General features: G+C 41.6%; 2 protein-coding genes across 2 annotated transcripts in view; one reads left to right on the forward strand and one right to left on the reverse strand.

The window, feature by feature from the left end:
- The window catches only part of HS2ST1 (heparan sulfate 2-O-sulfotransferase 1), a 73,365-nt gene extending 68,709 nt beyond the window's left edge, over positions 1-4,656 (reverse strand). The window contains exon 1 of the mRNA XM_042819442.1: positions 4,501-4,656. Coding sequence (XP_042675376.1) covers positions 4,501-4,624 — 124 coding nt within the window. The 5' untranslated portion in view covers positions 4,625-4,656. The remainder of the gene's footprint in view (positions 1-4,500) is intronic.
- Positions 4,657-5,419: 763 nt separating this feature from the next.
- Positions 5,420-24,175, forward strand: SELENOF (selenoprotein F). Its single transcript, XM_042819325.1, has 5 exons — positions 5,420-5,507; positions 7,048-7,215; positions 14,218-14,281; positions 21,304-21,353; positions 23,324-24,175. Exons 1-5 carry the CDS (start codon positions 5,439-5,441, stop codon positions 23,453-23,455), a joined length of 483 nt encoding a protein of 160 aa, XP_042675259.1. The 5' UTR covers positions 5,420-5,438; the 3' UTR covers positions 23,456-24,175.
- The last annotated feature ends 1,642 nt before the right edge of the window (positions 24,176-25,817 follow it).

Consider the following 25,817-nt stretch of genomic DNA (forward strand, 5'->3'; position numbering starts at 1 on the left):
AGCAAGCATATGCAACACATTTACATTACATAAATGCATGATCAGTCGGTTAATCTTAGTGGAGGATCTGGGGGTCTGTGGTTTTCTTTAGCTTTTGCTTTATCTTAAACCAGTTTCTTTGATGGTCACCTCCTTCCACTCACTCAATTACACGAAAATCCTGGCTACTTCCTCCACACTCAGAGGTAGAAAAATAGAAGGAATATTAACAGCACTATACCATAATAGCATGGATTTAGTTACTTTATAACAGAGTAAATAACTTTAAATGACTTTCTGATTTCCAGTAGCTGTTACCACCCTTTCAGCACCAAGCACATCACTGTAACTGGTATGTATTGCATTACTGAAACAACCCGATCTTCCTTCTTCTGCAGAAAACAAACCTATGCAAGCACAGGGCAAAGTCCTTTACAGATGTACTATTGAGTTTCATAGCCTTGAACTAATTCCCTACTGCATAGCTACCATTACCCAGTCTGTGACACTGCACTAACTCACAAAGAATTTGCTACCTGCATTCATTTCATGGCAGTCCAAGAAGGCTTTCCTATCCCACACAGCCACGGTTCTTTCTCAGGGTTTCTGTCGAAGATAATATTTCAGCTCTTTTTGCCCTCCTACAACTTCATACATTAAAAAGCAACATATGTAGACATGTAATGATTCAAGCCTGGCCTCTTCCAATGGAGAATCTAGAGTGGCACTGCCTTCTCCAGAGATTACCTCATCCTCTGCAGTACATGGCAGGGGAGACAAGAGCTGTATGCTCTATCTGGTTTCTCAGAACTGCCCTCAAAACATCTTTAACAAAAATATCCCCTTGCCAGGTAGCAGTTGCTGCTGTGAAGGGTTATTACAAGCGAAGGCAGAGTGCTCACCACATCACTGTATCTTTTTCCACTAACAGTATGAGGCTGCAAACTACAAGCAACAATACTGAAGTTTCTCACACACAGTTCTATAGAAGAGGAGAAAGGGAAAAAAGCAGACAACAGCAGCACCTGTTTTATCTTCACTGCTGAAAACAGAGAAATTGGAGTGCCAGCAGAAAGGGTGAGATCAAGCCTGTTAGCGAGGCTGAATGTTCTTGGGATGTGCTTGAGAACATGTGCCATTATGTAGCAGTTGGAATTCAGACAGTACGGACTTCTGAGAAATAAAGGAAGAGCAGCATTTGCAATATCCATTCCCAAGAAAATAATAACTATAAAATTACAAACAGGATAAGATTTATACAACTGCTCTACTACACACACAAAGGGAAGTACAAGTGTAGCATGGAAGCAGTTTCAAATTTGCTCCAAAGTGTCTGGGATAAGAGGGGGGGGGGGGGGTGAAGGGGAACAGAAAGGAGACTAAACGAAAAAGCACGAGGGCACCAGCAAGGCCAAGTGTGAGAGCCTTTCACTGGCTGTAGGTACAGTGAGAAAGCAGCATTAAAACTGCTATTTCTGGAAACATAGCATATGAGAAAAGAGTTTGTGAAGAGTGCCTCAGGCTGCTACAAAGAAAATAGTAACTATTGGGCAACAGAGTTGTATTTCAAAGAAATGCTGGTAAACCTTTTGCACAGCCGTGCGTAGCCAGAGCTGCCAACAATCAGACTGTTTATAAACGGGATCCAAGCATAAATAATACAGTAAAGAAGCATGCATGCTATATTATGAGGGACAATTTAAGAAACTTTCCAGGTGAGTTTCCAAACACACACAACTGGCAAAACTAGTGACAGTTGGGCTTTTTTTCCAAATGAAAGCAAAATAAATAAATTAGTTTAACATCCCAAAAATCAAACACACATATTTCCAGAAAGCTTTGTAAGTTCAAACATTCAACTGAAGACGTTTGCTATGTATCTGCACGGTGCTTAGAACAGGATTATTCCAGCAGAATCAACTGATGAAAGAAAAAAAAAAAAAAAAAAAAAAAAAAAAAAGAAACTTTGCAACTTGGCAAACATTTAATCATTAATTGTGTTTATTTTCCTTGGTTTAGGAAAAGAACCTTGGCCTTTCACACACTGAAATAACACATAATGAGCCTCAAGTTTGGCACTTTGTAGAAGTGCTCCCACTGCTTCAACACTGAAGTCCTGACTGGCCACAGCCTGCCAATGCTGCCGATTTAGCTGCCTGTGATGTGCAAACTGGAAAATAGTACAAATGATGAATAGCTCACCCAAAAGTACTTGAGATAGGACTGACAGGCCCTGTTTGTGATCTCACCCCCACAAACCATCTGAAAAGAGCTTAACAAATCCAACAGCAGCAAAGATTACAACAAATATTTCCTTTATTTTTCAATTAGAGTTATCTTTCACACGATAAAGAAAACCATGGCTTTCCACATACATTTTTAAACAATATTACAATTCCAATTTATCAGAGAGAAAGACGCAACATAAACATTTATGATGGTCATGTGCTTCTACTTCTATAAACTTCACAAATTAAAGATTTCCAATGGTGACTGAATTTTACTTATGCAAGGGAATCACACTTGGAGGAACACAGAGGTTCCCTCTCTTTCTTCCTCCAGAAACACACCACGTTCACATCACAGGTAAGATGCTTAAAAATGTTGAACAGAAATTCAGCCTCGTGCCAACTGTTTGGTACAGAAGCAGCAGTTTCCCATTTGTGAATAAACTGAACAAAACTCTGAAAGTCTGACCAAAAACTATTATACCTGCTGATAAAATTGCAGAATCATTCTATTTGTTATCAGATCTGAATTCATTCCCCTTTCCTAGCCATAGGCTAATCCTCACAATTTCCAGGATGACAGCTCATCATCTGATGTATTCACACAAAGAACGAAAAGCACCCAGCACCCAAACCACATCACATGCCATAGCACTCCCAACACCAGGAGCCCACTGACACACAACCAAATCTGCTCCATTACCATCACACCCCAGCATCAGTTCACACACAGAGCCACTCTGAAGGGGGCCGGAAGAAAGATAGAAGTGCATTAGGCCAGCTCGTTAGTTCAACACAGAGAAAATCTTTTTTCCATATTACAGGTCTGCAGTAATACCATCACTGACCAGTGATTTCTGCAATGAAACATGAACATTCACCAGTCTTAAAACATATATGCAAAATATGGAAAAAGGAGACGTTCTTTGTTGAAGAGCTTCTCGCTGTCTGAATACGCTCAAGTTAAACAACAGAACCTGAACTCAAAGCTGTTGCACCGCTCCTTTTCCCCTCCTTAGGCAGGTTTTAGAGAACCCCTGATAAGGAAATCTTCCCATCATACCTTCTGTAAAGTTTAAAATAGTCGTCCCTTCTCCTTATAAAATCAGCAAACAAAATCAGCAGAACACAATAATTAGATGGTTTTCCTAGAGCAGCATGAGCTGCATATTTTAATCCTCCAAATACTTAACTTACTCATACCTACTGCGTACCTATTGTGGAAGAAAAGGAAGTCTCTCCAGCAAAACTCTGTTCTCACTTTGCGTTATGCCAACCCTCCCAATGCCAGGAGCTGGATTTCCCTAATATCACTATGCCAGTAATGGAGGAACCAAAGCCGCTGGCTCCAACCAGCCTAAAGCAGGTGGATACAAAATACTTCTGTACCATGAGCACCAACATGTACTCAGAATTAAGTTCCCATTTCTCTCATTCTCCTCCTCAAAATTTTGTTTACAACTATTGTGATTATACTCTGATGATAATTACAACACATTTCAACTGAAAAATATGCAGAGCACAACCATCCTGTAACTTGAAGAGCTGAGAGATGCTGCTCGCAGAGCTCCAGCCTCACACAGCCAATTCCAGGTGGATGGGAGAGGAGTGCAGAGCCGCGAGGTCCCAGCGCGCTCAGCCAGCCCAGCTCAGCTCAGGAGCCGTGCCAGGAGCTCGGGGGGAAGCTTCTCGTGGTGCTCACAGCCCGCTCAGAGTTAGAACTCAAGTTCAGCGTTATAAGGGCGCTTTGATTCCTACGAAGTTGAAGTGTTCGCGGTCTAAGCGCGTTATAAAGCCAAACAACGTGGGACAGCACCCAGCAGAGCCTATCTGACAGTCCCGGCGCACCGGGCCTCCCACCCCGCGCTGAGCTCGGTGGGACAGAGCCGGCTGCGCGGGTACGTGCTTCACGCCTCGAGATCCGCCAGCACCGTGCATCGCGCACAAGTTCTGCGGCACCGATAACCAAGCGCGGCTGTCACCCTACAGGACTTTCCAGCAGAAACGGAAGAACGAATCTCACGCCGGAGTTCCCGAGCCCGACGTTTAACCTCAGCTCCCGAAGCCGCGGCCCGAGGCGGCGCCCCGGGGCAGCTCCCCGCCACCAGGACGGCGCCGTACCGCACACGGCCGCGTTCCGCTCGGCGCCGCGCGGTGCGGCCCCGGCGCAGGGGCACAGCGGCGAAGCGCCCCCCGCCCGCCGGGCCGGGCCCTCAGCGGGAAGCGGCCACCGGGGCTCCGCTCCGGCCCTCCCCGCCGCCCGGCCCAGGCCCGCCGCCGCTCGCTCACGCACCCAGCTTGCCGCGGGACTCCTCCAGCTTCTGGATCTGGTTCTCCAGAAAGAGCACGGCCACCCCGAACACCAGCACGGCCAGCAGCTGCAACTTGGGCGGCAGCATGATCCTGAGCAGCCCCATCGGCAGCCCCGGCGGCGCCGCCCGCCCGGGATCACGACATAACGCGGGGCCCGACCGGGCGGGCGGGCGGGAGCCGCGGCAGCCGCCGCTCCGACGGCGCGAGCGAGGGGAGGCGCGCGCAGGGCCCGCTCACATCGCCCCGGCCCGGCCCCGAGCGCCGCACGGCCGCCACTAACGCGCCCCTCCCCCGCCAGCGCGCGCGGCGCAGCAACCGAACGCCCGGCCGCGCGCCCGCCCCCCCGCCCGCCATCGGGCGGAGCCTCCTCCGCCCCGCCCCTCCCGCCTCCGGATTGGCCGCGCTCGACCGACGCCCCGCCCGCTCGCAGCGGACCCTCCCCCCTTCGCTCTCGTGTCGGGCACAGCCGCCGCCCCGCCCCCTTGCGGCCCTCCGCCGTGGGGCGGCGCTTCCCGAAGTCCCGCCCGCCCACCCGGCTCGCATTCAGCGCCCGCGCCGCGGCGCTCGGGAGAAGGGCACTGTCATTGCTCGGCGGGGCTGTCAATCGCCGGCGCTGGGGGCCTGCGTGCCTGTTGGCTGCGGGTCTCCGGAGCGGGGGAGGGTCCCGCCTCGGGACCGCTTTGTGAGTGCCGGACTGGGGCCGGGAAGAATCTCCTCCAATAGCCTGGCCGTAGAGCACAGTACTGAGCAGGCTAAAGTTGGCGTCGCTGCGGACTCCCCGCAGACGTCCCGCGCTGGCCGTTCTCGCTGGCCGCCTGCGATCCGGCCCGCCGCCCCGCCCCAGGCAGCGCAGGGCACCATAGCGCCCGAGGTCCCCTCTCGGCCCGCCCGCCGCGCTGCCGGCAGCTCGGTTTCAAGATGGCGGCGGCCGCCGAGTTGGCGGCCCTGGGGCGCTGCTGGCTGTGCCTGCTGCTGGGGCTGCCCGCGGTGAGCGGGGTCGGGGCTGAGCGCAGCGGCGCTTCCGTGCGAGGAGCGGGGATCGGGCCGGGCGGGAGGGAAATGCGTCCCGCGGAGGGAAGCGAAGCGGCCCTGCCCGGCCCCGGGGCTCCGCGCGGGGCTCCTGCGCTCCGCGGAAACAGAGGTTTGCGGGCTGCCCTGAGGTGCGTGCCCCAGGGCGGCGGGCGAGATCCCGGCAACCGACTGCGGGCGGCGAAAGCCGGAAGCGGGCCGAAAACCCGTTCCGAAGTTTTGTCACTGTTCGGTCCTTCCTGAGGCGGTTTGTAACGGTGCTGGCGATTGCTTTTGTGTGTTAAGTGTGTTAACGTGAACGCAAAGCGGTCGTGCGACGGGCGCGCGAGCAGCGCCGTGCGGGAGAACGCAGAGCTGAGGTGCGGCTCGGCTTGTGACGGGATGCGGCCTCGCGCGGGGCCGGCGGGTCTCGCCCAAACGTTAGCGCTTCTGTTAGTTAGCGTTATTATGGGGTAGCGCAATAATCGGGACACTAAAACTGGAGGAGAAATACCTAGAAGAGATGGTCTTATGTGAATGAGAAACGTGGTTCTGCTGTCACCGTCTGCTGGCCCAGAACAATGCGTTGATTGCTCTGCTGTCACCGCTGCAGTGTGCTGGTGTTCAGCTGGGGCTTCTCTGAACGCAGAGGTGCTGCAGGCCCTTTTATTGGAGTTTAATCTCTTACCTTTTGTTCTTTTTTTTGTTTGGTTGTTTTCTACTTTTTGATCAAGATCTTTTCACCCCATCTGAGAAGCACCTGGGGAAAGGATCTCCTTTTGTTGTGTCCTCCCTCGCTTTCCCCATGTGCACCTGGAAGGAAAGGCTGCAAGCTGTATAAGGGAGGGGCGGATCAGTCCTTCTGCAGGGCAGTGGGAAGGTGAAAGCAGAAAAGAACAAAGAACAGATGATATCGTTTCAGTGCAGGGATGGCAACACTGTGTTATCAGCTCACTAAAAGCAGAATAGGTGTTCTGCCCAGGAGCCAACTGAGCTGCTGATGTTAAGCAGCTGCAGGGCTTTTATCTACACTTGCACTAGCATGTGATTTTTCCAAAGCAAAAAAGAAATGAAATCACAATCCTTGCATACACTGTTCAGCAGTTTGATCCAATTCATCATTCCCAAGCTCAGGTGTAAGACTTATTTTCCAAGTCTGCTAGTATCAGGGTGTTTATTGGAACTGTCTCATGAGAGCTGCAGCTGATTCATTACAGCTGCTTTTTGTTGTGCTATCTTTGGAGCAGACACTAGAGAGACACTGGAGTGGTAGAAGCATATATGAAAGTAGCAGCTCTGATACCTTAAAACATACATGTTGTGAATGATGTCTAGAATTTACTATTAGCTTTAAGACTACTTCTCAAAATAATGTCGTGGTTTGCACTCATGAGCAGACAGTTAAGTGTTACAGTAAAATGTTCTCAAAATATGTAATTCTGATGGTCAAAGCATCTAAAAGCTTTCTTATTAAAACAACTGATTTAATACTAAAGTGTAATATTGTATTGATTTACAGATAAACGTATATGGAGCACAGCTGTCATCAGAAGCTTGCAGGGAACTTGGCTTCTCCAGTAATTTGCTCTGCAGCTCTTGCAACCTTCTTGGACAGTTCAATCTGAATCAGTTGGATCCATTCTGTAGGCAGTGCTGCCAAGAAGAAGCTCAGCTGGAAACCAGAAAGGTGGGTTTTAAACCAGATGAGTGGGAAGAAATCTGTCTTAATTTTTTTGTAATTTACTCATAAGTGTCACGTTGTGTCATAAACATTTTTGCACTAATAAATTTGGATCAAACAAGAACAGAATTTAAATCAATAGATATTTTTTTCTGATTATCCTGAATCAGGCCTAGATTTCACCTTGTAGGTGATTGCGCGTTTTGTGTAAGACTGAGCAGGTGCCATTTTGTGATTAGGGCTTTACATTAAAAATATATGCAGTCTTTTCCATTTTAGTCACGCTCAGCATAGAACAGCAAGCACAGAGCTGGAAGGAGTCTCAAGGTTGTTCGACATATTCCTTCGCTGTGAGCCAGAATTTATTGTATGTGCATAGGAACCTGGAGATTGTTTAATAGAAGTTTGTTTTTTTTCTCATCTGTTTGCATTAGGTTGCTTGGTTTCACTTTTTGCTAGAGTTTTGTAGCAAACATGAGTCATCTGCTGCTGAATAAATGTATTGGATTGTTCTACCATCATGATTATATGGTTGAGTGCTAAATTACAGCATCATTCCTCATATTCTTTTGAATGCTGTTTCAGAGTGTGGGATTTCTGATATTACTATGCTCACGCACGGCCGCTGTTTGGAAATCTGTTGTTCGTATTTGCTGAATTTCTGGAATTTGTGCCAAGTGAATCCCCCTGCAGACTAGCCAGCAGAAAATTAGTGCTGGGAGTTTTTAGCATGAATGTTAATATCTTAGCAAATTGTATTCAGAGTCATCACATTTTGAATTGACTCGTGGTCTAACATAATGCCACTTATAATAGGCGTCTGTAACTGGGCTTATGATTTTACTCTTAAATCTTTGTTCTACTGACTGTTTGATAGTTGGGAGTGAACAGATTTTTAAAATCTTAAAAGTGTTCTTCCCTATCCTTTTGCTTGAATGAATTTTTTAATCTCACTCTAAAAACCTGCATCTACATGTAAGATACCTGACTTGCTGGTCAGCAGCCTCATCTGTTGCCAAGTTCCAGAGTGCTGGTGCTCAGGGTTTTGTAGTGCAATCACTTAAACAATTGAACATCCACAGAAGAGAGGAGTCTTTAATCTTTCTCTTTTTTTTTTAAGCATGCCTGCAGTATGCAGCCTAGCTTTTTTATCACGTGAGTAGGTTTTGCTATCGCAAGGCATATCCATGTAGCTATCCATGTTACTGACACCATGCATGCTGTTAGAATTCCAGCAAAGACTTCAGGATTTACAGCTAATTCTCCTTAAAAGTATGTGGGGAGGGTTAGAAATCTGGGATTTTTTGTATCATTAACAGTTTTTGAAAACGATCTGTGAAATATGCCCAGTCCTAAAAATACTTTGTGCTGAATAACATCAGTGCAAGCCCACATGTGTACATTTGTGGAACTCAGTTCTTTCATATCCTTGAAAGATATTTATTAATTCTCATCTCGTTATTGATCCAATATTCTGTGAATTGATGTGGTGGAAAATAGCTGTGAGGTGCTCTGGTTGCCCAGTATGTGTCTCACTCTTCTGCTGCCATCTGTCCAATGAAATATTTTCATTACTTCGTAATTTTACTGTAGGTAAAATGAAAAAAAATTCTTTTGATTATTTCTCCTCTACGAAAGATTTTGTATCCAGCTGCAGACTCATTCAGAAGCTAGCTTAAACTGTATTGCTTTAGACAGCTGCAAGTTTTAAGCCTCAGTCTGTCAGACGCAGAGTACTGCTGGTGTGTAAAACGTAGAAGGATGAAATGGAGGTGAAGCTAACTGTGCGTGAAATTGTAGTAGCAGGAGAGATTGTCCATATTTTGCAGTAGCCGAAAATAGCTGCACTCCATCTGCAGCTTTCACTTATGCCATGTGATCATTTCAAGCTTAGCTATAAGCACATTCCATTAATTGTATATTATAATCTTAGACTTATCTCAGCAATATATGTGTGTCAAAATTCCAATCAATGTTAGGAATTAACTGTGTGATGAAGTCGGCCATCCATTAATCATCATAGTTGTGCTGTGTGGTATTGCAACAGCCCTCACAAATATTTCTAAATGGAGCTTTGAAATGTATTTTGCACACAAAGATGTGTTGTTCTATGGCATTTAAAATGTCTATTGTCAAGTATTTCTAATGGTTAATGCTGTGCAGTTTGCTGAATTAGATAACATCTGCTGTAAGCAAAACTTGACCTGGAAATTTGAAGTATTAAAATGTATGGCATATATGGCAAACTCTTATGGGTAACATCTTATGTGTCTACTACCTACGTGCAATGTTGTTTCTAGTGTATAAGCCTTCTGTAAAACAAGGTAAACGTATTGATACAAAGAGTCCATACACATTCTTTCAAAGTTCCTCAGAGATGGGTAATTGCCCCTGTACAGATTTCAGCAAAGGGGTCTGAAATTTAGACTTTTTTATCCTTCTTGTGCATGTATTCAAGATTGTCAAAATATAATAAACTGTCAAAGCATGATTTAATAATTTTTTGGACAGTCTGGCCTCTGCATTGCTAAGATAACGAGAATCAATAGTATTTTTTGCCCAACTTGTACTAGATGTAACAATATACATCGCTAAAATATCACTGAAATTTAAGATGGATTATTGTGCCTAAGATAGAAAAACTTATTTTTTGTTTGGGTCAAAGTCACTGAAGGTTCATCTCTTCAGACAAACTAAGATAAAAGGCACTGATCTGTCTGTAGCAGGATGAGCCTCAACTGTGGGAGACTTGTTTCTATTCTGAAGTGAGAAAGAATTTTAGAAAAACAGTAAATGTGAATTTGTTAAATGTGAGTTAAAATTGTTTATGTTCATCTGTGCTGGCAAGTGGAATGTTTAATTAATTAAGTTTGACCTCCTTCATTTGAGTATACATCGGAATAAAATGATTGACTCTACGTTTGTTGGAACAACTTCAAAAAAAGTACAGTTTCCAAATTAATTAAATGCACAATGTCAAGTAAATAGTTGATGAGTTCCGTTCTTAGTGTTTTCTATCTCCAAAGATTCTTTCTGCTCTAATGAAAGCAGAGATTCCAGAGAAGAAAGGTATTTAGAGATTATACTTCTGGAGGCAAATAGATGGCTAGATAGCAGAATTAATCAGACAGCATATTTCAAAACCAGAGCTTGAAATCTGTTGACTTTCTATCTAATTTTTAGCTTATGTTCAATTTCTCGCTTGGTTCAAGTACGAGCTTGTACACAGGAGCCCTTTCTCTGCCATGCTTATCCTCTATTCCACTTTGCCTTTCTGCTCCCACTACAGACCACAGAGGTCCAAAGTTACTAACTGCTAGGTGCCCAACTTCTACATTTTCTCCTGCACACCCCTGTGTCACATTTCCTGTTCACTTGTCCTTGCACCAAACCATTGCAAAGAGCAGAGCCAAAACCTGATCCACTGGGAAGAATTGTTGTCTGGGGAGTTTCAGATCCTTGGTTTGAAAGCACAAGAATGATGACGCGATACTGCAACAAGGAGCTGGGTTGGTACCAACACTCACACAGCCTTAGGTAATACGTTTCCTAATTCTCCTAATTCTCTTCCTAATTTCCTAATGTGATAACACACAGCTCTGATATGTGTGTACATAACAGAAGAATTTCCAACCCAAAGCAGAGTTCAGAGCCTTTTCTGGTTAAATTCTGAAGATGTCCAAGGATAAAGATTCTGCAGTCTTTCTCAGCAACTTATCAGTGTTCAAACACCCACGATCCCATGGTTGTTTTTTTGTTTTGTTTGTTTGTTTTCCTTTGGAATTCCAGTTTGAATTGCTTTCCTTGCAAATAAATGAGTGCTTAGATTCTGCTGGAAATATTCTAATTCAAATAACATTTTTTTTTTTGGCTATTTGATTCTTTGTTTCCAGACTCTTACAGTTGGAAATCTCCCTTCACAAAATGTGAAAGAGAAGAGTTTCTTTGTAGCTAAATTTACCAGTGACTTCATTTCAGAATGATCTGTGTGGTAGCAATGGTTTTGCTGGCTCTCTGCATTTCAGAACATCAGTTCATTCTGTTCCTGACAGTGAGGTTTTCTCACTGCTGCTCTCCTAACCCACAGATTCTTGTCCATCTTCAGTCTTTAGGGAAAGAGTAAAGTTTTCAGTTCTCTCCCTCACAGAAAATAAAACATTTTATATGTTGTTGTGTATTTCTTTATTTCAATGAATCAAGTTTTCTATTTTAAAAAAAAAGAATTGATAATTTTGACAGCTCAAGAATATTAAATATAGTATTCCTGCAGTATCTAGATTCTGTGAGGCAGCTCTTTACTCACGTGTGCCTTTATATTAACAACGCAGCACATTGCATGTTTTAAAACATGATGGTACTGTAAATTTTAACTGATTGTAAATGCATACAAATCCAAGTTGAGTGTCACTGTATAGCATGCGCAGGGTCAGGCTTAGTCAGTAGTTAGAGGAAACCCGTGAGATAAAAATGGGGAATAATTTAATGTATTTTAAAAGAACTTTCCTTTTTGTCACTGTTGATGTAGCAGCATATGATGATGATGAATGAACGAGATTTAACCCAAGTCGTAGCTTTGCAAAGGACAAGGAAAAAGTGCAGTCTTTGTCACAAGAGCCTTAGAAAGCATACAGTTAGCAGGTTTTTAAAAAGCAGTTATTTATATAGATGCAGACATGAGTCAGCCTGGAAATCCTAACTAAATGGACACCAGTAACAGTTTAGAGCCTTTATTTCATTGCTTGCAGCACTATGCTCACTTTCATGAACGCTAAAACAAGCGAGGCATTATGAAGTGAATTAGCTCGTAAGTTAAGCATTGTGCGATGAACTGACTCGTCATGTTTGTATGCCTCCATTCTGAATGATACGCGTCATTCTTAGTCATATTTGAACACAGTCTATGCCTTCATGAGGAAGCAATCAAAGTTCAGAGCAATCTGCTCTGGACATGATGGAATGGTAGGGGCAGAAGATGTTCACAACTATTCTCTTGTTGTGGCCAAAGTGATGCAAATAAACCTGCCTTTCTTGCAAAAGACACCTTTGTTCGAGTTACAAATGAAGTCAATTGATTTTTTTTGTCTAGCCATCTAGAGAGCAGCTGCTTGTCCCAGCATGAATCTGAACTTTTTTTTTTAAAGTAGCACAGTTGGGCTTCAGTTACAGCAGGGATAGAAGCTCAAAATATTTTTAAGCACCAGTCATTGCGCTTTTTTCTTTGCTAAAACTTCATTTCTGTCAGTTAATGGCTAGGAGTTACGAAGCAGGAGTATTCTGTAATCATGTAATGTCTTACATTTCAGATCTTCACAGTGATCTTGCTTCCATAGGAATCCTTACTTGAAAGGAAGAAAATAAACTGGAAGAATTATTTGCAGTAAAGAGAACTGAAAAATGTTCATGTTACCATTGTCCTAAATTTGCTGTGCTTACTTCTTTGTGCCCATAAAGAACAGAATTGGTGAACAGATGGAAAAAGGCTATTACCCCTCTATTTCTTTATACTAATTCTTGACAGAAAAATGCAGGTAATTGTCAGCATATAGAACCAGGAGAAATGCTCGGTGCATGAACAAGCACACAAAGTAACATCTGAATGCAGGATTGCCGATGTAATTGTTGTTGGAATGCTTTTAAAAGGATAATAATTGGAGGCACAGGTTAAGTTTAAAAATCTCACTATTCAGTGTATGTAACTCCTCCATCTTAAAACTTTAATGATTTCAATCCAGAGAAATTTAATTATGCAAGCTAGTATCTGAGATTTATATATATATATATGTGTGTGTGTGTGTGTGTGTGTGTGTGTGTGTGTGTGTCTTTTTAATATTTTAATTTGGGGAATAAAAAAAAAGCTTAACTGTATTTTTGATCTCAAGTATTATTTTATAGCTCAGGGTTTTAACATTCAAACTGTGTTTTAGTCTTAAATCTAATGTTTAGTTGAAAATCTTGCACATAGTTAAGCAAGTTTCTGAAAGGCTCTTCTACATACATACTCCAGTGTAGTATTTTTAGTTCCATTTCCTGTGGAAGTAATGATTACTGATTTGTTCAGGTCAGGCAAGAAGCTGTAATTTCCTTGCAGATGAGTATGGAGTATTTTATATGTTCTGATCCACAGCATTTACACCAGTACTGAATTGAACCAAAAATCAGAAGAGTCATATTCTGAACTGCAGATGCATTCCCCTGCCACCCAGACTGCTGGTGTGGATGGGGATGAAGTTTTAATAAAGTTGTCTCACTTGGAGCTTTCAGTCACGTTGCGTCTGGTTTTCGCTCCTTTTTTGAGGGTTAGCACTTATTAAATTTCAAAGTGAAAGCATATTTTTAATTACACGTCTCCACAAGTTAAGTCAAACGTTAATTTTACTTCATGTCAGCACTGTTATGTTTTTCTGTCTGGACTTTCACATTTGTTATGAAAACACTGCTATCAGAAAACAGGAGTAGAAGTATTCACTGTTTATAGAATTGAAGTAACTGAAGCTTTTTCTGTCAGCTTCTCTCTAAGTAGGAGTTCCACAGCTAGAAGGATGTGATTTGGTAAACAGCATTGACAGCTATTTCTGAGATGAAAATGCCAAGCTTTACAGTAGAAAGCTCTATTTTGGTAGCAGGAAAAATCTGCTGCTACCTTGTATTTAAGATTCACTGTACTTCAGAGCCAGGTGCATGTTCCCAGACAAAGTTTAAAAATGTGACCTTATGCAAGAGCAACATATGTATCTTTACTGAGATGCTACCTTTTATAGAACTGAAATGAACTTACACTTTGTTTTAAGGGCAGTGAATCTGGCTGCCTTGCATAGGTGACTAAGATGACTGATATCTAAGTGCAGGCATTGAGGTTAGCTCAACCTCACTTTGTTCTCAGAGACAAATAGATGAAATATTTCAGTATCAAATGTAATGAATTGATATTGATGCTCAGATCAATAGATTAAATGCCATAAGCAAACAAGTAGTTATACTTTTATTAACAGCTTCTGTATGTTGTTGCAGCTTTATGCAGGAGCTGTCCTAGAGGTATGTGGATGAAAATTGGGAAGGTTCCCTCAAGTCCAGGGTAAGTAAACCCACTGCTGTTCTTTAGAATACAGAATACTGTTGCAGCAAAATGTGCTTTAAGTGCTATTACAAGTAGTCCTAAGTTTCATGTATCAGAAAAATTGCACTGACCTGAGACTCCAGTAATTGATAGATGAAATTATATAGTGTGCTTATGGAACTGTTTTCCTTCTACAGACGCTGCAGTTTAATTGTTTTGACAGTCAGCTAAAGTGAACAAAATAGAGTAGAAGGAAAATGAGCATCATCAGGGTGTGGTGGGAGAAAGCTGTGGGAAAAACATCTGTGAGAAATTTCAACATGGAATTTTTTATGGATAGAACTTTTGAGTGTTATAATTAGAAAGACTGGCACAGGTAGAATGATACTACGGTTGGAAAGATTGGGCATTACAAAAGGAAAGGTGCTCACCCACCTCTGAAGATCTCAGCTTACAAGAAGGACTCCACAAAGGAAGAACCTCCAACCTTCCCCAGTGGCAGTCAGCCCTTAAATGGTGTCTAAGAGAGGTGCAGCCAGGCTCCCCCCCTTCCAGTCACACAGCTGAATTGCCTTCACTTGTGCTCCAGGGCTGACTGGTCTTTTCCCCAGGTGATCAATCAGTGGTTCAGCTGTGACTCAACACTTACCATACAATGAGATTGCAGGCTCTTTTTCAGTAGTGAAGTTCCTCATACTGTGCTTAACATCACTTGGACATAGAAAAGGACTAATTCAGCTTTAGAAATAAAAATGCACAAAAAGTGCATCTCCCATCTAACATGGCCAGTATTAGTCTTAGTTCATCTTAATTGAAGGTGCTCCAAAGAACAAGAAAGATAAGGATTTAAAACCAGGCTGCAGTTATGCTGTTTTGGACTCCCCTCTTCCTACTTTTACCTGCACACACTTCCATTAATTGACCACAAGGCTGGAGGAAAGATCATTTCCTGCTGTTTAAAATACCAAAATAAGAACTAATTATATTGCTTGTGCAACTTAGGGTTCTGAGGAAAGTTGTATTAGTAGAGGCAACCATGTGATTCCCATATCCATTCAAACTCAGCAAACTTAAAAATATTCCCAACTGCTCTATATGCACGGTAATACATCCCCCAAAAGCTTTCGGTACAAAGGAAAAACTCACAAATGCTAACAATTTGCCTTTCCATCCTTGTTTATCTAAAGCAGTTTTTCTCTTTGGGATGGTGAAAAGAAAGGAGGGATGAACAGACATTTTTTTTATGGCTCACCAGTTTCTGCTGCTACCCAATCTGAGTCTCACGATCACATTTGCTGCTGGGCTTATTGCAGCAGGTTGGAAGATAAGATAAAATTTAAAAGCATAATGGGAAAATTTTAAAAAGCAGTAGAATGTAATCTTTTAGGTAGCATTATTCTTTGTAATACCATCACAGCCTGCTGAATGCTTTTGTGAGTGTGGCCAAGGATACCTGTTATCTTTCTCAACTAAAACTTCTCAGGATAAGTCAGGTAGCACCTTATATTCCTGTAAACCTCTGTAGTATGTTCAGTGCTGAGATATTGTTTCCTGCTGTTTCCCATAAGAAAATGCTGCTTCATAAATGCTATGCTGTAAAAATAATTCCTTTAACACGTATGTTTTGAAATTGCTCCTTATAAAACAGCTTTTAAGTATTTATCATTCCATCAAGTGGGACACCGAAAGTATAAGTGACAGAATTCTTAGATGAAGCACGATCTTCTTATACCAGCTGGCACAATTAGTTTTTGACTGACATAAAACTAAGGCTCTGAGGTAGAAAACAAAAATTGGGTAGGTCGGCAACTAATCTAATATTTTTGTTTGAAGTTGACTTTTCAGTGGCAGCCCTGCTCTGTTCATGATGAGATACAAGATCACAATGTCTGCACTCCTATGTTCTTTTCACTGTGTTTAGCAGAACTGAATTAGGCTGGCTTTTTTCACTGAATGTTTCTTTCACAACTTGGCATTCTTTTTGTTCATCAGGAGAATAATTCTGACCTTTCGCTGTGCGACTTGTAGTTACACAATGAATGTGCTTCCAGCAGATGTTACAGAAAGTCCTTCATCCTTGAACTCACACAACATGCAATTGCATTAGATCCTATGGCTTCAGGGAGACAGTAAGCACTCTGCTGTATTGCTCAAGTTCTGCAGCTGTGAGGGGATTCTTACACATAGTGGAATGTAGTTTGTTAGTGGACTGTACTTCTAGGAAAGATCACTTATTTCCTGGTTATCTTTATCTGTAGTTCTTAAGTACTGGTGACAGAAACTTGAAAATTAGAACAGTGTTAAATCGTAGATTTTTGCACAGAAGTCAGTAAAATTCTTGCTAAGCACTGTAGGATATTCTAATGAGAAACATCCATCATTCCATCATAATCCTTTGTGAATAGATTATATACAAACATGCAAACTAAATAAATCCTTCAGACTGAGGCACATCTCTATCTTTACTGCTCTCATGTTACACACCCCGTGTGTGATAATAAGAGATCAGTTATTCTCTGTAACACTTCTGGTATACATTTAGTGTTTCTGACTTCTGAATTGTAAGAATCAGGTGTATGTTCTGCACTCAGAGTTGCACAAAGTACAATGCAGAATCATGATTCAATAAAATGTTAAGTCTTTTGTGCTTCCTATTGCTAGTATTTTAATATGTGACCCATTTCAGTGCATCACAGAAAGACTTGAAATGTTTTTCTAGGAGCAGATCACTCTTGATACTAAGTTTGCAGCATTTCTCCTTAGTGATGGAAGTGTTCCCTTCTGATGTTGCTCTTGGAGCACAGACAGTTTTTTGCCCTAATCAAATGACAGACCTCTTTGGTGTAACAATTATGGGTAGGAGGGGTGGTCACCTTCATCAAAAAAGTATGCTGCTGCTTTTTAGTGTGTGGTCAGCATCTTTAGTGTACTTCAGCTGTATGCAAAGTTGTTTATCTGTATGCGGTGTTAAGAGTTTAGCAGTTTAAAGGTTCTGGAGACTAGAAAAATAGCATCAACCAAGAAGAGCATGTAGAGTTTCAAAACTTGGATGAATCCATATGGGCATACATTGTTAGAAAGGTGCTCATAGTGTTACAGTGGTGAGCAGTGGAAGAAATCAGAACAGAAAGCACAGTTTAAGTAGAACAAGGATTGAAAGTTTGAACAAGTGGACTTTTGCATTACTGGGAGATACTTATTCACATCAGATTCCTGCTAGACAACCTGCGATAGCTTATCAAGAGGAAAAAATGTGCAGTAACAATTTGTTGCTGACATGATGCTGAAGATAATAGCTAGTTAGGACTTTTGTTGTGTTTTTCTGGAATGAAAACTGAAACTGATATAATGGGGCATTAAGTTTTTTTTCATTTCTTCCAGGCCTCTCTGATCTGAGGCTGTTATATCCCTTGTGAAGTGTGGGGAGATGGACAAGGTTGAAAATACTTGTCTGTGTGCATAATTGTTTGAAGATGTTTGAGATTCCACTGCTGCGTATATTGACTCTCATTCAAGTATTAATAGAGTAGCTTAACATTTTGTATTTTTCCAGTTCCAGATCAAGCAGGAGATCTTTTCTCCTAAAGCAGGAAACTAAATAAAACAAGTATTTCTGAATGTAGATATCCTTGGTAATCTGGATTTGCCCTTAACATCTTAAAAGTAGTTAGTCAATTCCTTTTACAAAGGACTTATGCCAAACGTACTGATCTGCAGCTTACTATGATGCAATGTGAAGGCATGCCCATTTGGGGTCAGAAGGATTTCCTCCAGTATGTTCTGCTTCAGAGAGAATAGCACAAATGTCTGCCAGCAAATACGTAGACTTGCAGTTTGGATGTGAGTGAGTCTTCAGTTCTTTAGTAATCTCTGTTTAGGATTCTAGGTCTTACTTCCAACGGATTCATTTTAAAGCTCTGTCAAAACAGAGGGACGGTAGCAGTAGGTTTCTGTGTGTATGTAGGCAGAGGCTGCTCCTAGGACCTTTAAAGCACTGTTTGATGCTAGGTGTGACCTGTCTTTGAGTAACAGCTTGGCACTCAATAGGCTTTGTAATGTCTGTATGCATCTGATCCTTTTCTCCCTTTGGTGCATTCAGCAGATTGCCTCCAAGAAGCCAGTAGGCTGTCTTCTGCTCCACAATCTGACCTTTTGCTGTAGTTGATCGGAATGGCAGTCAGGTCTGCTGTGCACCCTCACCTCAGGGTTGCCTTCAAACAGAAGGCATATGCTTTGGTATTGCTTGTGTTTTGTAACAGCATGAGGTGAAGTGATTTTCTTAACATTATGTGACAGGACAGTCACAAGGCAGGCAGTAGAACAGCTCTGACTTCTAGTCTGGTGTTTAATTCACCAAAAATAGTGTCATGGCACCAAGCTCAGAGTTCATCCTGCAGAAATCAAAGTGGAAAATGCCTTTCTCACCCATGAATGACTGTATTAAATATTTTTTCTCTTCAGTATGTAATTTCTGAAGCTGCCATGGGCAGAGGAAAATTGCAAGGTATACAAAATTTTAGTATTAAGCATCAGACTATTAAACAGTGGTTAAATATGTGCAAACAGCCTTAGCAAGAGTTGGGGCTGTGCAGAAGGGGGACTGTGTGTGCCGTACCTCAGGGTCAGCTGGCAGCTGCACGTCACAAAACTTGTGCCCAAGCTGCATCTCATTTCTGAAACCCCATCAGTTCTATTCCAAGACCATGTTTACAACTTAGAGCCTGATTCTGTGAAAAGTGTGGGTTTGAAGGGATAATCTGTATTTTTAACACATCTCAATATATTATTTTTTAATTTAGCTTCCAAAATTGAGAATGTAGAAGTTATATATATTATGTTATTCTTAGTTGCATCATAGAAGTTCAGGTGACCAATACAGAAAGTCACTACGGTGAGCATTAGAAACAAATATGCCGCTAACAAAAAATGATTTTGTTCAGCTGTCTAAAATTTCAGGAAAGAAAGGTCTGTAGTGTTTCAGCTTTCAGAAGATTTAGACATTTGACATTGATACAAAGGCATAATAGCTACTTGTAAAGTGACAAAATGTAACACAACCTAGAGAATACTTTCTTCTTTCACCTAATTCTGTCCACATTTTATGAGCTTGTTTGCTGCAACACTGCAGCCAGTGAGCAGCCACTCATGTCCAAGTGAGCTTTTATCTGTCACTCAGCCAGGTGTGAACCTGCTGAAGGCTGAAAGTGCTGCAGCCTGAGGCTAAAGGCTGTTCTTAAAGAGTTGAGTTCCACAGTCCAGATCTGTTTGAGACTCCATTTTACTGTGCCATCTTACTGCTACTCTAAGTTTTGCAATTAAATTGACTCCATATACTGACTGTTTCCTAAAACCTCCTTTTTATATTAAGTCCTACACAGGGATTTCAGCTACAAATTTTTCAGTTTGCAGGGAAAAATCCCCATGTAATAGTTCAGTTTGTTGTGTACTTAAGAAACATCGCCACTTTTTGTATCTTGCTAGCAGAGCCCAGACAACTAACAGTTCATGAGAGCATAGGAAAACAGTGTCTGAAAATGGCCTTGGTGTGAATTTATATCAGAGCTAAACTCTAATGTGTGAGCAAGTACTGGTGGTTTAGTGCTGTTTGAAATTGTTCTGTGAGTAGAGCCTGCAATGTGACATTAAAGTTCTCCAGAAAGAAGAGAAGCAAGCTTTCTTCTTCTTCAGGTAGCAGTCTGTCCAGCAGCTTACTAGCCATTTGGTTCTGAAGTTGTTTATGCTGCACACAGACAGAGTATTTGATTTTGTTCTGTACCAGAAGCACAGTAGAAGACTGGAGAAAATAAATGTCACTCTGTGTATAGTACTGAGGAAATGTTAGGGTAACTGTCTTCAGTAATAGGGAGAAAGGTATAAAGATGCCAGAGGACATCTTTACAATTATTGAGGAAAGCACTACATTATGTGAGCCACACGAGGCGTTAGTCCTGAGGTTGCTGCTCATCTTCATGCACCAGCTGGATGCACTGCAATTCGCAAGAGATGCATTGTTGTCTAACCTTGAAAAGGCAGCTTTAACATGCAGCCAGCACCTCCTTGAGAGTCAATCCATGCTGACAGTGTTCATCCTTGGGGAGACTGCTGGCATACCACAAGAGCTGCCTGAATCCACTTAATGTCACTATAGATACTAAATTCAGCCTTTAGTGTAACCTGAGTGTAATGGGAAATGAAGACTAAGCTATTTTCTAAATAAATTTAAAATACTTTTGCAACTCATATATTCATTAAGCTAAAGTGTTTGGAAGTAGTGGATTGTGCTCACATTTTGTCCATTTCAGGACAAGGCATGCTGTCAGTATTCTTGTTAGCGTTCACATTAACACAAGGATGTAGTGCTGTAGGGATACAGGGTCTGTGTGGCTGTTAGCACTCACGTTTGTGTGACCGACACGTCAGGTGAAGAATCTGTCCATTAGCAGCTGATCTCTCTGTGGAGCTGCATGGCAGGTCACAGAGCCCGTAGTAGCTGACTGCTTACCTTAAGGAGTTTCAAGAAAAGAGGAGATACCAGTTTCTCTTCTTGTTTCCTCTTCTTGTTTCTATGCTGGTTTTCAGCACATAACCTTGTAGAGCTCTGTAAGACAAAACTGTTTGTCTTGTGTGCAAGAAGTGCAAAGCTGTACCCACAGTTTCCTCAGTGCCCTTTCACCAACACAGCTGCCACTTCTGTGCAGTGCGCCGAGGGCGTTTGTTTCACATGTATCCTCCCACACAGAGCTCATCTCCAGCCAGAGTTTTACTGCCCTAACAGCTTCCTTCACATCTGCATACACAGCCGTGTACGCGTGGCTCTGCTGAGGACTGTCAGTTGTCCATGCAGATGAACTGACTCACGCAGTTGCACTACCATGCAAGGAAAATCCAAGCTTGTTTGGAACACTGGTAAAAATAGTTTTCCTTAGGCATGCTGTTTAGTACTAATGCTTTTGTGAAGATATTGAGAATTCTGCCATTAATTTCTAAAGCCTTTTTCCATGGAAAAACTTTTATTCTCTTTTTTTTTCTCCATATTGTAGCTTTTGTCAGGAGTGATAAGCCTAAGCTATTCAGGGGACTGCAAATCAAGGTAAGTAATAACCAAAGGGTTTTTGTGTTTTCTTGGGGTCGGGGGAAGCATATATTAAGAAGAATTAAACCTGGTGGAAACATCCCTTTTATGGAGCATCCTTATTTGCTGATGAAATAATGCTTCAGGAGAAGATGTACTTTCATTACCAATATAAATCTTTCCAAGTTTCTGCAGCTATCGCTGATTGGGTTATTGCTAAGCAGTGGTACCAGATCTTTGTTGTCATTGGGGCCCAAGGAGTTGTTTGTTATTTTGTTTAAATCCAATAAAAAGTATACTGAAACCCTTAAGTAAAAGCAGATGTTTAAAGAATGTGAGGAATGCTTGCATTCTGACCTGATTCCGTGGATATCTTGTGTTTACTTGAGCTTCTTCTGTCACTCTCAATCTGTTCTTCATTTTCTAATGCAGCTGCCATTTCCATACATTCAGAAATTCTTGGATATTTCTGTTTCCTCTCAGATCTTCCTCGGTCTGTTTTCATTCTGTTAGCCTTCAAACATCCAGCTTTAAAGAACTGCATACACTGAATGGTGTTTCCTATGACTTGTGTATAGGCAAAGCTGCATAAGCCACGCTGCCTTAAGCACAAGCAATTCTTTGCTTTCAAATTCGGTGTACTTCACAGATATACATCTTGATTCTCACATCTTTGTGCTCTCATCTCTGTTCACCAAATGGCACCATCTGGAGTCACTTCATAGCCATGCACGGCTGAAATAAGCCATTTGTCTTCTCAGCAGCAGATTCCATCTAAAGCAGGTTTCTTCTGTCTGTCTCATGTATTCATATGTGTCCTCTTTCAAAAGCATTCTCTCTTGTATATTTGAATGTTTCATATTTATTTAAACTTTGTAGCTGTACTAAATATTAAAGCAGTCTATACTACAGTTGGTATAAAACCTTACTGGGAAAAAAAATGTACAAATGAATCTGGTATTTATTTTACAAGACTTAGGGAAAACCAATTAGAGATGCTGCTACCTTCATTAACTGAAGCAAACTAAGTTAGCTCTGTAATAGGGTAAAGTAAATACCCCTAGTAAAGTTTTTCTGTAACCTTACATGGCTACATCCTTACAGTACTGCTAAAAGCTCTTATTTGCATTACGTATTTTAGGAGTTGCTCAGTTTTCAGAAGCATTACCAGCACTACCTGCAAAATAGTGTGCACAAATAGAGCACAGTAGAAGGCAAGAAAGTAATTACACCAAAAATTGATACTATACTTTTGCACTGTTTGACCAGACAATTCTTAAGTTAAAAAAAAAGGCCATAGACTATATGAGAAGGATCACTCATGTGCTCGACTCAAAAATCAAACTTGAGGAGTCTACAACAGTTAAAGCAGAATACCTTCTTTCCATGTAAGCCCAATAGCTCTCTCTCCCTGCCAGTGCACTGTATCCACTGCTGCCAGGGGATGTATTGCCTGCAGGATCTCTGTCTTTAACCCGGATGTCTCCCCTCTTCCTTGCTCTTCCTTTGCATCTACTCCTTTAAGTTTGGACAGAGGAGGCAACAGTAACATAGGAGAGAACAAGCAAAAGGATCTCGTAAGCTTTATCTGATTTATATAACATTTTCTTCAAGAACAGTAGAACATATATTGTTGGTAGACATTCTATCAATAATGTTCGTAAATGCAGAACAGAACACACTGAAATACTTACAGCATTAAGTAAGCGTTATCAGGAACAACCAACCTTAAGTATGGGTTCTTTTGATTTTTCCTAAGCTTAGATGGCATAAGTTTCATAGCATAAGTTATCTTGCCTACATTTTCTCAAATACTCCAATATCATTTAGCACTCTGGTTTTAGGTATTCGTACTTCGTGGTGTTAATCTTTGAGCTTATTGCTCTTCTTGATTTGACATATTTAACTGATGTAAATAAATTGAGAAGGGACTTGAAATGGAGATTGCGTTTTCTAGTCCCGGGGAACTGGCTTGTTTCTTTCTGCAGTATGTGCGTGGTTCTGACCCTGTACTGAAGCTGCTGGACGACAGTGGGAACATTGCAGAAGAGCTGAGCATCCTCAAGTGGAATACTGACAGCGTGGAAGAGTTCCTAAGTGAAAAATTAGAGCGTCTATAAGTCATTGCTTTTGTGTTCCCTTTTCAGGTCTTTTCATGGTAATCATCTCAGATGAAATGTGCCACAATTGAAAAAACATTCCAGTTTCTATGTTAATTTTTAAACACCTGTTGTGCTGCACTAAACAGCTTGTAATTGGAAGGGGAAGCTTCAGAACACATCTGACAAATTGATAAACAAAAGAGCTTTTGGTTCTTAGTGCATCTATCACTAACAAAATGCTTTGTTTCCAACGTCGTTGTGCAAATATCATTTTGTTATAATTGGACCTTTTTTTTTTTTAAACAAATACCCTTTAAGAGCTTGAGACAATTGAAATGGTTACCATGTTCTTGTATGCTGCTCTTTATAAACATTTCACAACCAAAAGCAATGTAACATCTTCCAAAGAACCTTGACTGCTAATACCCTCTTCTTTTTTTGTATTTGCAATGTCTCTTTTCTAGAACCGTTGTTTACCATGAGTATGTAGTTCACAGGTTTTGAAGCCGATGGAGGAACTCATGTTCTGGTGCTGCAAAACATTTGGTAAGCACACTTTAATGAAGACTGCACAGAAAACCTCTGAGGTATGTGCCAGTCAGATGCCAGGTGTGCTTTGCATCAAGTGTTTTGCTTCAGAGAACATGAAATAGAAGGAAAAGTTTTTCAAGACCTGTAATTTTCACAGATTTATTGGAATTCTCTCTATCAAATAAATTATAAACTGTTCTTTTAAAATATGTTTTTCTTCCTCATTTGAAATTTAGGGGCATAGGAAAATATAGACAGACAAATCGCTTGAAACTTGTCAGTTTTTTTCCCTCCACTTTGAGTGAATAAATACAACAAGCAAGAAGAATGCTTTTTTTTTATTTATTTAAAATTTAATTACCAAAAATACATCTTTGCTTTAACTACTTCATGCTCACCAGTTTTTGGATGAATGAGTGTTACACTATAGCCTGAATTGGTACCCAATTTTATTCTTCATAAATAACTTTATATCTCAAGAGATTTAATTTCTTTACAGTTTTACACCCCAAAACTTGTGGAAGAAATGATCAGCTTCATAGCAGATCCAGAATAATAATTTAGAGACCGAACTCACACTAAATCAATAGAATTAGATGCTCTTAGGGTGATTCTGTAGGCCTGGTTTTCTGAGTTTTTGTTCTCTGAAACATTCCTATAAACTCTTAGAAGGTTGGCACTGCTTAGTCATGATATTATCTTATCCTCTTTCTTTTTTGTTCCAATTCTATCCATTATAAGGATAGGAGTGAAACACATTGCCCATCTCCCAAATGATTCAGCATGGGACAGCTGCAAGAGTGGTTACTGCTGTCTCTGCCAAACCAAATGCAAACTCCACACACACACACAAAAAAAGCACAAATCTTTGCAGCTGGTACTAACTTGTCCCAAGAATAAATCCGTGTTGTGTCTGACATGTGATGCTCAAGTCAGCATATGAGCTGCAACCAGAACATATGGCATGACAACCGAAGCAAAAATATGCTGCCATCCACTGGTCTTTTAAAATATTGACTATACCCTACACTTGTTCCTACATTTGCCAAAAGTGGATTTTTGTTCCTGCATTGATGATTTTTTTTTCTATTCTATTTTCTACAGAATATTTTAGCTGTGTCTTTGCCAGATCCTCTCTACCACTCACCAAAAGGACTGTTCACTTCACTTGATATTTAGCAAATATTTCTCTCTGCTTCTCTCTCAGTATTCCCTGTCTCCTCCCCCTTACAGGACTGCCCAGTGAGTTTCTGATTTTCACCCACCCTCTTCTTTCTTTCCATGTCTTCCTGCTGCCAGCCCGCTGTTTGCACACAAGCTTCTTCCAGCACCAGGCCCTTCACTCCTGCTCTTGCATGTCTTGCTTGAAGCAAGGACCTCACTCTTACAGCAGACAATAAGCACCCTACAGTGGAAGAATGTAACAGACCAAAAAAATTCTCCTCCAGCACACCTGGGTTTCATGCCTGCAGCCCCAGCTGTTTCCATAGCCTCTTACCTTTCCCTGCACTGTCTCTCCCGTATTTCCAATAGGGGATCTCTCAATTTTGATCCTATTCTCTTTTTGCTGATTCTTGTTTCACATATTAACCTTGCCTTGTAATGCAGATTTACTCTCTTAACTTAGAAGCATGCACAGCATACATCCCTGAATTTTCCTGTCTATTGGAAAATACAGAGAGAGCTCTGTTACTGAACTGTGCAGCCTTGCACCTACTCAGTCTGCTAGCTTCTAGCAACAGTGTAGTCACTTATATTTCTTGAGCTGTTAACTGCTCTCTGTGCTTTTGAAAGGTCATCTTTACATTCATACTGTCCTTGCTTTATTCTTTGTAATTCTGTCCTTTAG

This window comes from Centrocercus urophasianus, unplaced genomic scaffold (assembly GCF_019232065.1).
Source record: "Centrocercus urophasianus isolate 14NV4802_14NV808 unplaced genomic scaffold, USGS_Curo_1.0 seq_18, whole genome shotgun sequence".
Classification (NCBI taxonomy): Eukaryota; Metazoa; Chordata; class Aves; order Galliformes; family Phasianidae; genus Centrocercus; species Centrocercus urophasianus.